Here is an 18,630-nt window from a genome sequence, read left to right on the forward strand (position 1 = left end):
ACTCATTGCTCCAAGAGGCACCCATATAAGTATGAAATTATTAGCCTCTGCATTTCCTTTTCAGCTATCTGGGACACATGATAAGAAGCACTAGCTACAGGTTTATTTCTCATCATATATAATTACCATCTGTACTCCGAGACGTTCAACCATTCCTGCTACTATACTCTGCCCTTCTCACTGTTTTTATTGCCAGTCTATGAAGGTGATTCTTCTTTTTATATATATAAAATATATGTTTTATTGATTTTTTACAGAGAGGAAGGGAGAGGGAGAGGAGTAGAGAGTTAGAAACATCGATGAGAGAGAAACATAGACTTGGCTGCCTCTTGCACACTCCCTACTGGGGATGTGCCCGCAACCAAGGTACATGCCCTTGATCGGAATCGAACCTGGGACCCTTGAGTCCACAGGCCAACGCTCTATCCACTGAGCCAAACCGGTTAGGGCTGAAGGTGATTCTTGAAAAGGTTCTGAATATATCCTAAATGCAGCATCAACCACCACTGACCCCTCTCCCCTTTTTAATGGTGGCATGAAGGGCATAGACGTGTCATTTTTAGGATTCAGAGAGGGGTAGAATAGCATGAATGGTTAGAGAGGATATTGGAATTAAGATAGGATGGAATGGTTGGTGTAAGTTGAGGGTCTTCCAGATGGTAGAGTGTGGCTGCAGGGTGATTGGGTTTGGAGGCAACTCACAGGTACCATGTAGGCTGGGTGGTCAAAGAGTTAAAGAAGCAGAAGAAAATACTCTAATTCCTCCAAGTAAATGCTCCCACTAGTGGCTCAGCTGCACTAATTAAAATGACATCAAGTAGCAACTTGGATGTCTGGGAGGACCTTTGAGTGCCAGAAGTGTGTGCTCACTTTTTCCCTCTCTCCACACTGGCCTGCAGATGGTGAAAACAGGTGTGATGTCAGCCATCTCCTCTTTCATCTGGACAGTGGCATCAGTTGGTCAGGGTATCTCATTTCTCCAACATTTGTTGAAGCTATTACTACTTCCCCTCATTCTTCTGTCAGAGTGCTTAAGGAGCATTTTGAGAAATATCTGGGCCTAGATAGTGAAATGGTTCTATTTGTTATTAATAATAAATCCTAGGAGTCCCATATTCCCACAGATACACAAATCACTTGCCAATAGCATCCAGATTGACATCTAAATTTGTCCTCTATCGTTCCGGAAGCCTTTCCCCATACTGTCTGGGGAACTTAGGTGGAATGTAATGAAATTTAAGCCTGGGATTTGCTTAAAAAAAAAAAAAAAAAAAAAAAAAGAACACTGATGACACCATACTAGTCTTGTTTTTCTCAAACCTTTACCTCATCTATTTAATATGGTCCTTGCTGAGAAACTTTTGAGCGTAGTCTGGTAATTGTGGTTCATTTATATTTTGAATGAGATTGAGGATGGTTAAAGTGAGCAGATGTTTTCTGTCTTCTTCCCCAACACGCCTTTCCCTGACAGGCGGCAGTGATGATGCCTCTGTGTCAATGTCCAGGCTTCATTTTGTGATGTGAAAGCAGGAAATGGAAAATGGGTTGGTTTTCTTGCCCCTTGTCCTCTGCCACAGACCAGGAACTTAGCTCTATCTATACCAATCATTCCCGGTTTTAAAAGATCAGTTTCTTTATTTAAAATAAAAATATACCATAACTTTTTTTAATTTTAATTTTTTAAAATATTTTTATTGATTTCAGAGAGAAAGGGAGAGGGAGAGAGAGATAGAAACATCAATGATGAGAGAGAATCATTGATTGGCTGCCTCCTGCACGTCCCATACTGGGGATCGAGCCCACAACCCAGGCATGTGCCCTGACCGGAAATCGAACTGTGACCTCCTGGTTCATAGGTTGACATTCAACCACTGAGCCATGCCTACTTTGAGAGTATTTTGAGAAGACACTCTTGAACAACATAAAAACTTTAGGACAAGAACTTGTCTTTTGTCCTCACTGATTTGAGTCTATTTTCAAGTAGTTGAAAGTCACCAGATAAAGTGAACTCTGACCAAGTTTTATAGATTTATTATCTTCATTGTGTGCTATTTATATTCCTAGGGTTAATACTTATCATATTTTTTCCCTTAGCCATCACTGCTGTCAAAGTATCATAATATATTATGAATTGTTTCACATAAAGAGTATTTAAAATAAAGATACTATGTTATACTGGTTATTGATAGTCGATAATTTATTTATATGGATTTTTAGTAAATGTACCAATTGTTTTTTTCCTGTTTTTAGTTTGTTTGTTTTTAATTCTCATTTGAGAATATGGTTTTATTGATTTTCAGAGAGAGAGGAGGTGGCGGGGGAAGGAGAAACTTCAATGTGAGAGAGAAACATTGATTGGTTGCCTCTCATATGTGCCCCAACCAGGGATCAAACCCACAACCTAGGTATGTGCCCTAACTGGAAATCAAACCCACAACTTTTATTGTTGTAACGATGCTCCAACCAACTGAACCACCTGGCCAGGGCTTCCTCTTTTTAGTTTTAACACATATAATGGTAACGTTAAAAGAAGTTCACAAATTATAAAAATCAATACTCTAGGACACAACATAGTCATTTCCCAGGAAGAAATTTTATTTCATGTTGTGAATGCAAATTTTAGTAACAATTCTGTTGAAGTTACTTTTCTAGGACTGTTATCAAAGTATTATTTCAACTACTCAAGATAAAACACATTATCAGAACATGATATTTCAAAACGTCACAAGTGAGAAACCACTTGCCAAAAGGTAACACATTTGTTTAATTTCACTAGTAACAAGTGAACTGGTGGATAAGTCATGATTTTAGATGTGTATGATATTTCTATTAAGATATCCAAGTTACAGGGATGATCAGAAATGGGTATGGCTATGGAGAGATTCCAGGTGAATCAGTGGATCACCTCTGGGGGCCCACTGGGCCCACCAACCCTATTCCACAAACTTAAAACAACAAAATCTTTTAATTCATGGTGTGGTTTTAACTCATGGGTGGTTCATGAGCACTGAGAACCAAATGCATCTCTGCTTGGGAAGAAATTAAGGGGCTGTGTTGACAGATAACTTGGAGAGTACCTCTACAGGTGAATATCTTGACCATTTTAAGTTAGGAAGCACTGCTGGGGAATAGCATTTCATGTCCAGTGATCAACAGGGTTGGAAAGTGCTGGTACTTCCTAGGAGAAGAAACTTCTCTTGATAGCTTTAGGACTGAATTGTGAGTTGGAAACAGCTAAGTAAAGAAACCAATCCCTGAAGACAAGTTAAATGTTTTTGAGTGAATTTGCACAGTGAAACAGTAACTCCAAATAATCAAAATTTGCAAAACTATTTTTTTCTATTATATGAATGCAATCTGTTTTGGCCTGATAATTATAGCTGTAGGTCTAGTAATTAGATGAATGACTCAGATCCACCCCAATATGGTCACTCAGTAGAATTATTGGTACAAACCAAAAATGAAACAAATATTTGTTTCATAACGAAATATGAAATAAACAAAATATTTCCTGGGTTATATGTCTAGGCTCCAAAGAGAAGAGATGGCATCCCTAAAGATAGGAAAAACAGAATCTTCTTTCTTATATTTTTCTTTCTCTTTGTCATGGAAACAGGTTTTAAAGGAAAGGGATGTACATAGAGTTTTAAAACTGGAAGAGGCCACCAAGCTCCTTCATTTCTACAGACTTCTGAGACCACATGATTTGCCTGAGGTTCAACAGTAACCTGGTGTCCAGTCTGCTTTATTAATCAATGGGCGATTTAGTGTTCTCTGCTCATAATTCCTACTTGTTGCTACTTAGAAATATTTATTAAGTTCACGTCTTTTAGGCTATGAGACTAGCCAAGATGAGCAATTTTTAGTTTGCCTGGCCACATAAGCTGAAATCCTACCAGTTTTTCTGGGCAACACATAACAGTTGGGTTACATCAGGTAGGACCTGGTGAAGAGATGATTAATAGTTTCAGAGTCTGAAAAAACAAAGCTAAGCCTTCCGCCTCCTTCATGTCTCATAATAGCCATTTCTTGTGTGATGTCCTGTTTGACTTCTCACTTTCAAGGAACTCCAACTCCCTCTGGCTATATCAGGAAACATGAAGTTGGGCTGAGCCAACATGTGGCTTTTGTGATTGCCAACCAAGTTCATCCTTTTGCCATCTGTTGAATCTTTAGTATGAAATGCTGTATAAAAGTGAGAAGCTCAGTGTTGAAATGGATGAGTTGATGTTTGTGGAGCATCTTACACAATGTCATCCCTGCATTTAGCATCAAACAAGCCTTCCAGAAAGTATAGATTGTTTTGATATCACCGGGGGTTTGGATATACTGGTAGTCTCTCTTCCTTCTTGTGGGTGAATGGAAGGTGGGGTGGGAACCGGGGGAGGGGGAGGGATAATTAGTTTCATGCTAGCTCCTCTCGGGAGATGAACTCTTGCCCCATGAAATGTCACCTGCACAATAGCTAGGTAAGCTGGCTTGTGTGTGTCAATGGGTTAGAATTCATGTTCAAGAAACCAGCCTTTTATAAGTCCCCTTAACACTGTGAGTAGTATAGGGTCAGCTTACAAAACTGTTTGCTTATATTCTTTTGAGATTTGGCCCTGCTTATTTGGGGCGAGATGGGACTTTTCAAGCAGTTCATAGTCCTCCTGTATGTTGGGGAGACTTTGCCTCATGTCTTGGGTGCCCTTTTGGACCTGAATATCAGTCCTGTTCTTTGGAGAGACCCTCTGGCCCCGGTATGCCTGAGCCTGGCGTTTACAGATGCCAAACTTACTGAGTAGGATAAATACGTCCCGCTGGAAGGTCTTGGTGAAAATAGCATAGAGGAATGGATTGGCACAGGAGTTAAGTGGATAAAAGAGAACCAGTAAGATTTTGGAGTTGGTAACCGTGATAAGAGGCTTGTTCATAAGAGCTGACAGAGCATAAAATGAGATGGGGGCCATGCACATAAAGTCAGTGAAGATTAAGACAGCCATCCTTTTGGCAATTTTGGTGTCTTTGTCCCCTGGGTTGTACTGGGGATTTCGGACTGTGATGTAGATCTTCACGTAACAGAAGCAAACGATGATAAAGGCAACTATGTTGAGCAGCAGGACAAGGATAATATATGCCAGGGCAAGAGGGGTCTCGGTGTCCATGGGCAGGCAGATGCTGACTTTGGCATAGCTGCTGATTCCCACCAAAGGGAGCAGGGCCAGCAGGAAGCAGCAAACCCAGCCCCCAACCATGATGGCATATGCATGCCTGAGGCGGATTTTCCGGTCCAGGCGCATGGCGAAGGTGATGGCATACCAGCGCTCCAGGGTGATGACTGTCAGTGTATACACTGACAACTCACTAGCAAAGACGGTGAAGAAACCAGCCGTGTTGCAGCCGGGGCCTGTCTGCCAGTCGATGGCGTGGTTGTAGTACTCAGACTGAGTGTAGAGGTCTACGGAGGCAATGAGGAGTAGATACATCCCCATGCAGAAATCTGCAAAGGCCAAGTTGCACATGAGAAAGCGCGGGACGGTCAGTTTGTAGTGGCTGGTGAGGAGGATGACCAGGACGAAGACGTTGCCCAAGAGAGCCAGCAGACTAACAAACCACACCACGATTCTCAGGAATTTGTAGCCCATTATGTCTTCACAGGGGTTGAACTCATCTGACTTGGGGGTACACACCATGTATTCATTGCCCCCACACACTATGTAGTCATAATGGTTATCAAAGGCCTGTAGGGTCTCTTCCTGTGGGTTTTTGAGCTTCTGGCCAAACCCAATGATCTCATCTTCTTGCTCTTCAAAGAAGACATAATAATGAGAGTGGGAATTCTGGAACTTGTTTTCCCTGTACCCAGCACTGTGGTCACCTGGATCGTCTTCATATTCCTGGTAGAAGGGACCATTCAAAGCATTCACAGACCTTCTCTGACGCAGGCTCTGAATACTGCTCTCATTACACATTAAGGAGTCAAGGATTCTGCAAGGCAACAGAAATAAGTCACCGCTTGCTGAAAACCCACTAATGGGCCCCACAACATGTAGCAAAAAGATTCTACATGACCTGGTTAGGTCCACCTCTCCTACGTCATTTCCTATTACCCTTCAAAAACTATGCTCCAGTCAACTGGCCCTTATTTCTCCTCTGCAACCAGTTCAAGGCCATTAGTGAGAGAAAAACCATGGATGCTGGAGCCAGTCTGCCTAGGTTAGGACCTGGCTTCACTATTTACTAGCTGTTTCACCTTGGGCAGGTCTATGAAAATTTGGTTTATCCTATTTTAAAAACAGAATCATGAAATGATCTATTTAATATATTTTTAAAGCTCTTATACAGCACCTGGAACATGGTTGATGCTGTATATGTGTTGGTTATTGTTTAGAACACCATGTTCCCTTTGCCTGAAAACTCATGACTGCTTCTACTCATTATTCAGTTTTAAACTCAACTGTCCTTTTGTCCCTGATCTCTTTATTTTTATTTATTTATGTTTAAAATATATTTTTATTGATTTCAGAGAAGAAGGGAGAGGGAGAGAGAGATAGAAACAACAATGATGAGAGAATGGAACCCTGACCTCCTGGTTCCTAAGTCAATGCTCAACCACTGAGCAATGATGTCCCGGCTGTCCTGATCTTAGATAAATTTTCCTACCCTTGTGTTTATTTCCTTCATAGCATTATCTGATATCTTGTTTGCTTGTTTATTTCCTGACTTCACCTACTGGAATGTAAATAAAATATTCTTGCCTGTCCTATTCACTGAACAAATGAGTAAATGGACAGTATCATGCAGGCATGCTTGTCGAGTAAGACAGTTTATTGTTAACCTATCAGACTGACATCAAAAGAGATTCTTTAACTTGCTGGGCAGATGTTGATTCATCTCTTGGGTTAAAATGCCAATGGGCTGCCTATTCCAACCTGTTTGGAAGTTAACGGGAAATCTGGACCCTGCCCTTATGCAGTTCATTAGCCTCCCACCCATCCCTGGTCCTTTCCTACTCTGGGCCACATGGCATCAGTATAGAGCCTGCTATCAGCACCCCCATACCCCACTCCTAGTTTTCTGTAGATGTTATGCCCGCCACTGACCTTTGCACAGCTGCTCAACTTTCCCATTTGCTTCTGCCCACTATTAGATCCCGAATTATTTCCCAATGCAAGTATGAATGCAGAATGTCAACCAGTAGATATTATTTAGAGACAGAGAACACACTATACCAGTGATGGCAAACCTTTTGAGCTCGGCGTGTCAGCATTTTGAAAAACCCTAACTTAACCCTGGTGCCGTGTCACATATAGAAATTTTTTGATATTTGCAACCATAGTAAAACAAAGATTTACATTTTTGATATATATTTTATATATTTAAATGCCATTTAACAAAGAAAAATCAACCAAAAAAATGAGTTTGCGTGTCATAGGTTCGCCATCACTGCACTATACTAATAAATGATGGCAGTATTAAGAAAATGAGATTGCATGAGACATGAAGGGGGAAATAATACAGAGTAAAAGTGTAGGTGAGGACAAGATTCAGAGAAAGCATGGAGAGAAAAAGACCATCCCGCTCCCGGCCAGTGGCTCAATGGTTAGTGTCAACCTATGAACCAGGAGGTCACGGGTTCAATTACCAATCAGGGCACATGCCTGGGTTGTGGGCTCCATCCCTAGTGGGAGACGTGCAGCAGGCAGCCGATCAATGATTATCTCTCATCAGTGATGTTTCTATCTCTTTCTCCCTCTCCCTTCTTCTCTGAAATCAATTAAAAAAAAAAAAAAGACCATCCCTCCTTTGCAGCCTGATCATAAAATAATACACATTGAGAGCTTATAATATTCCAGGTTATTGTGATAGGTGTTTTCTGTTCAGTTTCTCATGTAATCTTCTCAAAACCTTTTTGAGTGATAGCATTATGATCTCCATTCACAGAGGCTCAGGGAGGTTAAGTAGGCTGAGATAACTCAGGAAGTGGCAGAGATGGGGTACAAACCCAGCTGATTCCAAAGCCCCCACATATGTAACCAGTAAGCTGTGACCTTTGCAAAGCCCTAATTGACCAGGTAACACAATTACTTGTGTTTCTAAGTTTGTCCTCGGAATTGTGGCATCTAATGCATGTTGCATCTGGAGGCCATGCAATCTAATCTTGATAAGATTTCTACATGATCTGGTCATTCCTCTCTCTCCTATGTCATCTCCTAGTCTCCTCCCCTCCCCTGCTGTGCTCCATTGACCTTGGCCTTATTTCTCATCTGTAGCCACGTTGAGTCTGCATCTTTGTGTCCCATGGATTTCATGTTTCTTGTGGATACTTCCAATTCTTTCCGCATGGTTTTCAAACCACAAAGCTTCTTCCCCGGACCCAGAAATTAATACAACTTTTCCCAAGGCCTTTTGTTGCTTATCCCAGACACCTGCCACTTACCCTCTGATTTTCTTCTGATTCTTAAAAGCACAGCAGTGGCTTGGATAAGAAAGGTCAGCCCGTGTGAGGTGGAGGAAACTCAAGGAAATTGGAAGTTTCTTTAGAGTCCAAGTGTTTCTTGCTATCAGTTCCTTGAGGTGCTCCAGGCCTTTGGAAGGCAGGGCAGTAACACTGGTATAAGAGACGTCCCTGGCGGTGGGGGGAGGAGAAAACAGAGTCATACAGAGAGGTGGTGAGCATCCAGAGCCTCTAACTGTTGCCCAGAAAGTCAAAGAAGCCCGGGATTAATGTAAAATTCACAGGCTCCTTTCTGTTACTGAATATACACTCTGAGTTTTTATATACAGCCACTGGTCTAAGAAAGGATAGTAGGCTTCTAAGTGATAGGTGACAATGGTCTCCCATTTTTATTGCTTGGAACTCCGGTATCCATCAATACAATAACTGTTTAGCAGACATTATATTTTATCCATCGCAATACATACAAACTTTTGGAGTCAGGGACAGACATCCATTCTACTCTGGAAATCTATACCTATAGCTACTAAAGGGTTTCAAGAGGCAAGAGAAATATATTTGAACAGGCTCAAAGGGGCCAAAATTGCTCTCAGTCTCTGTGGGGAATGGGGTTTTGGGTTTAATGAACTGCTCAATGATACAGATCAACACCAATATCATGAAAATCTCCTGAAGATGCAGAACTTGGGAGTCATACCAGTTGCATGGTGAATTCATGAGATGAGAGAGAGAGAGAGAGAAACATTACGGTTGCCTCCTGTACACATCGCAACTGGGGATCAAAATTTCATTTTCCATCTTTTTAGGGAGATTTCAGGAGGCAGATGAAATAAAAGGTTATGCTGAATGCACTATCTTTGACTTTATTTTCTGTAATAATTACCAGTTTTATTTCTCAACTGGCTAAGATATGCAGAGGTGATTTGAGGTTTATATTTTAACTAGAGGCCCAGTGCACAAAATTCATGCATGGGTAGGGTCCCTAAGCCTGGCTGGTGATCAGGGCCGGTCTGTGGGGTGACAGGCAGGGTGATCAGGGGGCCCCTGCTGGTACCCGCCTTGGCTGGCTTGGGCCTGCAGGCTGGGGGCAGCTCCTGCATTGAGTGTCTGCCTCTTGGTGGTCAGTACACATCAAAGCAACTGGTCGTTCCACCGGTTGTTCCACTGTTTGGTCAATTTGGATATTAGGCTTTTATTATATAGGCCTAGAGGCCTATTGCACGAAGAGATCCATACAATAGGCCTTCCATCCCCTGGCTGCCGGCACCAGTTTTCCTCGGGCAACTGGGACCCAGGCCTTCCCTCGGCCGCAGCGGAGAAACCAAGCCTCTTCAGTCTTCACTTGTCTTCAGTCTTCGCTCCATGCCTGCATATGAAATTAACTTCCATCTTTGTTGGGTTAATTTGCATATACATCCTGATTGGCTGGTGGGCATAGAAGAGTGACACCAATTTGCATGATTCTCTTTTATTAGTGTAGATAGTTTAGAGAAGAAATCAAGAGTTTAGGAGAAGAAATAAAAGGCATCCAAATTGGAAGACAAGAAGTAAAATTGTCATTATTCGCAGATGACATGATATTGTACATAGAAAACCCTAAAGACTCCATCAAAAAATTATTAGACTTAATAAATGAATTTGGCAATGTAGCAGGATACAAAATTAATGTCAAGAAATCAATGGCATTTTTATACACCAATAGTGAACTTACAGAAAGAAAAATTACAAAAACAATCCCATTTACCATTGCACAAAAAAAAGTAAGATACCTAGGAATAAACTTAACTAAGGAGGTAAAAGACCTGTACTCAGAAAACTACAACACGTTGAAAAAAGAGATAGAGGAAGACATAAACAGATGTAAGAACATAGCGTGTTAATGAATTGGTAGAATCAACATCATTAAAATGTCCATACTACCCAAAGCAATCTATAAATTCAATGCACTCCCCATTAAAATACCAATGGCATATTTAACAGATCTAGAAAGAACTCTCCAGAAATTCATCTGGAATTAAAAAAAAACAACCCGAATAGCTGCAGCGATCCTGAGAAAGAAGAACAAAGTAGGAGGGATCTCAATAACAGATATCAAGAAGTATTACAAAGCCATTGTTCTCAAAACTGCCTGGTACTGGCACAAGAACAGACATATAGACCAATGGAATAGAATAGAGAACCCCAAAATTGACCTGAACCACTATGCTTAATTATATTTGACAAAGGAGGCAAGAACATACAATGGAGTCAAGACAGCCTCTTCAATAAATGGTGCTGGGTAACTTGGTCAGACACATGCAAAAAAATGAAACTAGACCACCAACTTACACCATACACAAAAATAAAATGGATAAAGGACTTAAACGGAAGACGGGAAACCATAAAAATATTAGAGGAATCCACAGGCAGCAAGATCTCAGATATATGCCGAAGCAATATCTTCACCGACACAGCTCCTAGGGAAATGGAAACTAAAGGGAAAATAAACAAATGGGGCTACATCAAAATAAAAAGCTTTTGCACAGCAAAAGAAATTATCAACAAAACAACAAGAAAACCCACTGCATGGGAGAACATATTTGCCAATGATGTCTCTGATAAGGGTTTAATCTCCAACATTTACAGGGAACTCATGCAACTTAACAAAGGAAGACAAACAACCCAATCGAAAAATGGGCAATGGATCTAAATAGATACTTTTTGAAAGAGAACATACAGAAGGCCAAGAGACATATGAAAACATGCTCATAGTCACTAATCATCCGAGAGATGCAAATCAAAACAATGAGGTACCATCTCACACCTGTCAGAATGACTATCATCAACAAATCAACAAATGACAAATGCTGGTGAAGATGTGGAGAAAAAGGAACACTCGTGAACTGCTGGTGAGAATGCAGACTGCTGGTGCAGCCACTGTGGAGAACAGTATGGAGTTTCCTCAAAAAACTAAAAATGGAACTTCCATTTGACCCAGTGATCCCACTTCTAGGAATATATCCCAACAAACCAGAAACACCAATCAGAAAGGATATATTCACCCCTATGTTCATAGCAGCACAATTTACAATAGCTAAGATTTGGAATCAGCCTAAGTGCCCATCAGCAGATGAGTGGATTAAAAAATGTTGGCAAATCTGTGCAATGGAATACTATGCTGCTGTAAAAAGGAAGGAACTCCTACCATTTGCAACAGCGTGGATGGAGCTGGAGAGCATTATGCTAAGTGAAATAAGTCAGTCAGAGAAAGATAAATATCACATGATCTTACTCATTTGTGGACTATAATGAACAACATAAACCAATGAACAAAAACAGATATAGAGACAGAGAAGCATTGATCAGATGCTCAAACCTCAGAGGGAAGGTAGGGGAGGATGGGGGTAAGGGGGAGAGATCAACCAAAGGACTTGTATACATGCATATAAGCATAAGGGATGGGCACAGGCAATAGGGGGTGAGGGTGAGGGCAAGACTGGGGGGGTGAGGGGACAATGGGAGGATAAAGACACATTTGTAATACCTTAATCAATAAAAAATTAAAAAAAAGGAGTTTAGGTGCCCCCATTGCCCTTATAAGCTGGTTGCAAATTATTTATTCTGTTACTTATTAAAAAATTTCAGTCTATCTGTGACATGTGTTCATTAAAAATACATATAAGCAAAAATAAAATGCACACCACACAGAAATAAGCACAGTTTTTGATGTGTGTATGTATCCACACACATACACACACACAAACTTTTACCCTACATATGTGAGCTGTTACTAAACATGCTGCTTTGTAACTTGCTATGTTTTACTTTACAATATAGAATAAACATTTTGTTATTATTATTATTATTATTATTATTTGCTGCAAAAAGCTTTATTGTTTCCATTTGGCCCAATACAAAGGAGATGGCTCCAGGGTGGTTAAAAGAATGACTAGTGATTTCAGGGAGAGGCTCAGGCAAAAACCAGACACCAGGGAGATGCAGAGGGACCCCTCAAAGGCTCTGGGCTCTAAAGGCTCCTAGTTGTGCTTGAGGGTGAGCCTCTGAAGAGACGTTTACCCAGCCCAGCCTGTGGAGGTGAGTCAGGTGTCAACCATCTTCTTGATGAGTTTCACCTGCTTATCCAGGAAGTGTTTCTCCAGGAAGCTGCTGAGATGGGCGCTTGCGTGGGCAGAACACAGGGCATGCAGATCCACAGGGGCCTAGTTCAGGTTCTTCTCCATGACTATGGAGCTTCCATGGTGTCCTGGGTTTTACCCTACTCATCCTGGGAAGGCTTGGAAGAGAATGCTGCCACCGAGCTGGTTTTGCATCTTTAAGAGAAGCTGGGCTCCTCGTGCTTCTGCTCCACCACCTTGTGGAAGATGTGGCCCAGACCCTCCAGAGCAGCATTGTCAGGGTGGAAATGGGAGCCCAGGGAGAGGTAGGTGCGGGAGGCCCGCAGATGCTGGGTGACCAGGCTGTTGACGGCAGCCTCCACCTTGGAAAATGATTCTGACGAATTTGGGAGCTCATGGTTGTTCAGCAATAAGGAGTTAAGATAGAAAAAACAAAACAAAACGGTGTTGCCTGGTCTCAGAGGCTGAGGATGGCTGAGGTGGTTCCCAAGGGTGGTCGAAGGCTGGGTTGGCGTCCCTCGGTCTGTTCCATTCAAATACTGTTGAAGCAAGAGACAGATCTGAGGGACCACCAAGGGCACTCTGGAATAGACATATTTTTATGCATTTGGGTAAGATTTCCCAATTGAAAAACAGACCTGGAGAACGAGTCAAAATACAAAATGCTGGTAACAAGGAAACTACCTAAAACAAAATTCCACCAGATGATTAAAAGTAAAACGAAGGTAAAAGCCACCTCAGAAAATGTGAACAGAAAGAAAGCAGGGGTTAGGTTTTACTATCCTACAAAAAAAAAAAAAAAAAAGAATTCAGGCTTAAAGTACTCAGGATAAGGATCACTGTGTGAATGTCTTTGCTTCAAATGCATCACCACAAACTTGTTTCTTACTCTTATTTCTTCCCTAAGCCTTTCCAGTTCATTGACTCCTCTTAGCATTTCTCCAGAGTTCAAATGCCTAACGGGAGTGTCCTCTTTAAATCCCCAGACAGGCCGAGTCAGCCAGTCTAAGGCTTCCTTCTGCTTCTGGCTGACCCCTTCTTCAGAAGGTGGAGGATTTCCTTCTGCCTCCTGTGGCACCTCTTCTGAAGGGCGGTCATTGGCATGTTCTGTGCTTTTCCTTCATTTTCTTCACAAGACTTTTTCGTGTTGAGTATTTTTCTATTATTTACTTTTTGAACAAATTAATCCTGAAAGGATCCGGGGAAGTTCTCTCCTTCTCCAGCAATAGGGAACTGTTTCAGGAAACAGGCCCTGGACTATATGGCATCACCTTCTACTTCTAATTACTTCATTTAACACATAAGACTGCAGATCTTAGAACAAATACTTGCTGAGAACTGAGCCACTCTACACAGTCTGCCAACTCTGGCATTGATGGAGGAAGAGCCTCAGCTGTTAGAAACCCTAAAATTCAACAGGGCAGGATCATTTTAAGTTATCTGAAGCTGTATTTTTTCTCAGTCATCTAAATTTTTGGATCACTTTGAATCCAGAATTTCTTATTAGTGTACCTTCTTTTATAAAATAATATCTTCAGAATAAAACAAAAGAGAGTAGCTATCAGCAGTTAAGGGATTTTGAATTTGTGAATGTAGCCATGTGGATGGAAACCTACAAGCTGGAGGGCCTCCCTCTCTCTATTGACTCTGGCACTTTGCACAGAGTTCATTACGTGATGGGCACTAAGCTTCATGAGAATCTGTCTCTAGCAAGTATTTACTCACAAAACAGCATGCAGTGGAGCCCAGCCTGGCAGACACTTTGAAGTCTAATTGTCTAGGTCATGGGAACCATCTCAAGTTAAGTGTCCGATGAAACTAACAGGACCTGAATTTAGAGAGAGGGAGTCCTATAGGGTTACATACAAGGCAAGAAGGTCACCCAATTTTATGATGCTAGAAAATAAAAAAGAGTCAACTGATATTTGATGTCACAGGAGGAACAAATTGCTCCTCAGAAGCAATTATGTACAGTAGCATCTCCAAACATTAGAACAATTTCAATTTCTTCCATTTTTTGTCCTCATTATTTAATATTAACCTTTGATGAGTTTAATTGCAAATGAAATAAGCACCAGTTGGCTTGCTGGTGTTTCAGCAGCAATGTAAGCGTCTGTTACGCTTGTTTGTAATGAATGTGGGTTTTCTAAAGGTCACTGTGTAGAAGCTGATCATTATAACGTGTAGCCACATCTGTAAATTGTTAGATGAAATGCAACTACTAGTAAGAGCAGAAAGAAGATTAATTTACGGCTTAAAAGGCAGTTTAACAAATTATTAATACTAAATTAAAAATAAAGGTGTAAGACCTGGAAGTTCAAGGCAGTGAGCTTATCTAATTATTTGTTTAAAAGAATTTAAAAACACAATATGCATTCATTCAATAAGGATTCATTGCTTTCTATGTCTTAGGTGCAATTCTAGATTCTTGGGCTATAGCAGTAAACTAAAATGCAGATATTCCTGTTCTTCTCATGCTTACATACTATAGAGCAGAGAGAGAATTAAAAAAAAAGTAAAAACTTGCAGAATGTTAGCTGATAACTGTTAGTATCATGGGGAAAAGAATTATAGAGAAGAAGAAAGGAAGAGCCCAGAAGTGTGGTCATAATTAGAGATGATGGAGGCTGTCAAGGAAGGCCTCATTGAGGAGATAGTTAAGCAAAGGTTTGAAGGAGATGAGCAAGAGAGCCATGCTGATATATGGGAAAGAGCATTGCAAGCAGAGACACCAGCCAGTGCAAAGGCCCTGAGGTGAGAGTGCACCTTGGTGTGTTTGAGCATGCAAGGAGGCCAGGGTGGCTGGAGCTGAGACAGTGGTAGTGGGGGAGGGGGTTTGAGGAGTTTAGGAAATGTGTGAGAAGAAGTCAGATAATGGGGGGCCATATCATGTGTGTCTTGTAGGTCATCAAAAGTACTTTGTCCTTTCATCAGAGTGAGATCATAAGCCTTCAAAGGAATGGCATAAACTAACTTTAAAAGGATCTATCTGGTTATTGCTTTGAAAGTAAACCAAAGAGGAGAAAGAGTGGAAACAAGGATACCAACAATAGAGTGGATGATGCCTTAGACAAGAGTGATAGCAGTGGAGATGCTGAAAATGGTTGGCGTTTGTATAAGTTTAAAAGATAGAGCTAATGGGATTTTCTGATGGCTTAGATATAGGGTATGAGAGAAAGAGAGAAGTTAAGAATGACTCCAGGATTTCAGGTCTGCAACTAAAAGGGTGGAGTTGTGATTTCCTGAGATGGGGAAGGCCGCAGGCAAGGCGGGTTTGGAAGGAATGATCAGGGATTCAGTTTTAGACAGATCAAATTTGAGATGCCTATTAGACATCCAAATGGCATTGTCAAGTAGGCAGTGTATCATAAAGACTGGAATTTGGGAGAGTTGTCTGAATTGGAGATTTCTATTTGGGTAGCATAGGCATTATGCAGTCAAAGGAATGAGATCACCAAGGGAAGTGAATGGAGATAGAGATAAAAAGAAGGCCAGTGCTCTGCAGAACTTCTATTTTTGAAAATAGAAAACTTTTGAGGATGACACTAGTTGTACTTTTAGTCAATTGAAGAACTGCAAAGGTTTGTATGACTTTGAGGATCTTTGCAATGGCTCCATTATCTCTCCCACCCAGAGCCAGCCCCCTCGTTGGGAAATGCTATGCAAATTTCTCAGTAGTTATAAAAAGCAACCTTACTGTTTTTCTCATATTGGTGGCTATGGGAGTAAAAGATGTTACTGATCAATTAACTTGAGTTGTCGACCTAACTTCTCTGGTCTGAAGATCCCTAGGGCTAGACTGACCATCTTCTGGTTCCCAGCAAGAAGCCAGCATGCAGACAATTCTGGAAAGGGAATTGTCTGTTCTTTCTCTTCAAATTCTTCTGTGACCTCCCTCGAAGCTCTCGGAGACTCCACAAAATGGTCTCAGGCCCTCTCCTTTGCTGGGTCTCTGAAGACGTGTGACTGAGGAAGGGCAACCTGCTTCGGTTGCCTCCTCGGCAACTCAGCCCCTTGGCATGAATCTGGCTGGTGCCCAAAGGGGCACTGCCTAAGTCTGTTTATCTTTGTAATTCATTTCACAGTCCATGAGCAGAGCAGTCTTGCAGACAAACCTCCTCTGGTTTCCACCCCTTGGAGGTTCCCTTCCCTCCAAGAGAGCTGCTCTGAAGGCTCCGCTCAGCAAACACAGAAAGGAAGACAAGGAACTCCAGGTATTAGGTCTTCCAGCTCAATTTCGATTTCCCGTCCCCTGAGGGAGGTCCAGTGCCTGCTAAATAGCCAGGAGGCCCAGAGCAGTCTGGAGACAGTGGCTGGGGCAGAGGTATCCAGGACTAATAGAGTCAGGGCTGAGGGAGGGCAGAGGCAAAGGAAGGAAGGCATGGGGGTGAGTTGAAGAGAGCCACACACTGTCACATGTTATGCAACCGTAACTAATATTTCCATGGTAACCCTTCAGTGGGTCAGCCCACCTGCTGAGCCAGGTCATATTCCTCACAATATGATTTCAGCACAACATACTTTTAGACACTATTCTTCAGCCCAAATTATATTTTGCTTTTCTTTTTTCTTCTCTTTTTCCCAATTACAGTTTATATTATATTCATTTCAGGTGTACAGCCTAGTGGTTAGATATTAATATAACTTATGAAGTGATTCTCCCGATAAGTCTAATACCCACCTGACATCATATGTAGTTATTACAATACTATTGACTATATTCCCTATGCTGTACAGCCCTGTGACTATTTTGGAACTGCCAGTTTTTCTTTTGTAGTCTCTCTTTTTTGTTTTTTGTTTTTTTGAACACATCCTATGTTTTCCTTAGACTTATCTTTTGTGCTTTCTCTTATAATTCTATCTCTGTTGTCACTCTACCCCTCATCTGAAAACCATCTCAAACATCAGCTCCCTAAATGAGGCCTTTGCTGGTTACCCTAACCAGAAATGATAATCTTGATTCTCTAATATCTCTTATGGCTCTTTTTACATTAAATTCACAGCGCAGTTACTTATTCCCATTTCTCCTGAATTTGATTGTAACCTCTTTAAAAGCAGAGGTTGTGTCTTACCTTTCTAACTTTCCTGGCATTCAGTAGGTGCTCAGTAAAATGCCTGTAGAATAAGTGAGTAAATGCACACCTTGCACAGGTTTGTTTCAGATTAGCCATTTCTTCTTAGAAAGGAAAGAGAAAAGGGAGAGAGGATGGGGAGAGCTAGTAGTTATGACTAAAAGTGATTTTATTTAGGCCAAAAATTTTACCCAGGATCACAACTTAATAATAAAAAGACAAAACAACACAATTTTAAAAATGCTTAAAATATTTGAACAGACATTTGACAAAAGAAAATATACAAATGACTAATAAGTACAGGAAATGCTCAACATCATTAATAATCAGGGAAACACAAAGTACAACCACAATGAGATACCACTTTATATCCATTAAATGGCTAGAATAAAAAAGATTGATAATGCAATGGGTTTGCCAACCTGCAACTCTCAGACCTCACTGGTGAGCAAAGAAAATGGGACAACCATTCTGGGCAAGTTTTGCAGTATTTCCTATAAAGTTAAATATACATTTATCCGGTGACCTAACAATTTTACTCTTTGATTTTTACACTAGAAAAATAATAAGCTGTGTAGGGAGGTGTCTATGGGATGGTGGGGCATGAGGGAACTTTCTGGGTGAAGAAAATATTTTAAGCCTTGACTGGGATAGAGTGGTATAGTTTTGCTAAAACTCATCAAATTTCACATTTGAGAAATGTGCATGTTATTGTATATAAGTTGTACCTCAATAAAAAATGAGCAACCTAGAAAGTCATGTATTCAACACTCCTGTGCACTTTAGGAATGCCCAAAAGAACCCTGCCACACTTCTTCAGCCATCTAACAGTATGATCTTGTGATGATCATTGAGTCAGAAAGAAAAACATAAAAAGGCTTATTTTTTCTGTACACCAGGGTGGCAGAGCCATGACCCTTAGATTTTCAAATGATTAGTTTGACCAGTGCAAAGAACAACGGTTAATTTTGAAGTTTATTTTTTATTGATACATGTAATGCAA

The 18,630-nt window shown here is 41.0% G+C and overlaps 1 protein-coding gene across 1 annotated transcript in view; it reads right to left on the reverse strand.

Annotated features, from left to right (window-relative positions):
- Window positions 1–2,642: 2,642 nt before the first annotated feature.
- Window positions 2,643–18,630, reverse strand: part of TSHR (thyroid stimulating hormone receptor) — a 100,705-nt gene continuing 84,717 nt past the window's right edge. Inside the window, exons 9-10 of the mRNA XM_070403493.1 lie at window positions 8,423–8,611; window positions 2,643–5,970 (exon numbers count right to left, since the gene is read on the reverse strand). Coding sequence (XP_070259594.1) covers window positions 4,566–5,970; window positions 8,423–8,611 — 1,594 coding nt within the window. The 3' untranslated portion in view covers window positions 2,643–4,565. The remainder of the gene's footprint in view (window positions 5,971–8,422; window positions 8,612–18,630) is intronic.

Source organism: Myotis yumanensis, unplaced genomic scaffold (assembly GCF_028538775.1).
Source record: "Myotis yumanensis isolate MYYU_CA2020_CCGP unplaced genomic scaffold, mMyoYum1.0.hap1 SCAF_1, whole genome shotgun sequence".
Classification (NCBI taxonomy): Eukaryota; Metazoa; Chordata; class Mammalia; order Chiroptera; family Vespertilionidae; genus Myotis; species Myotis yumanensis.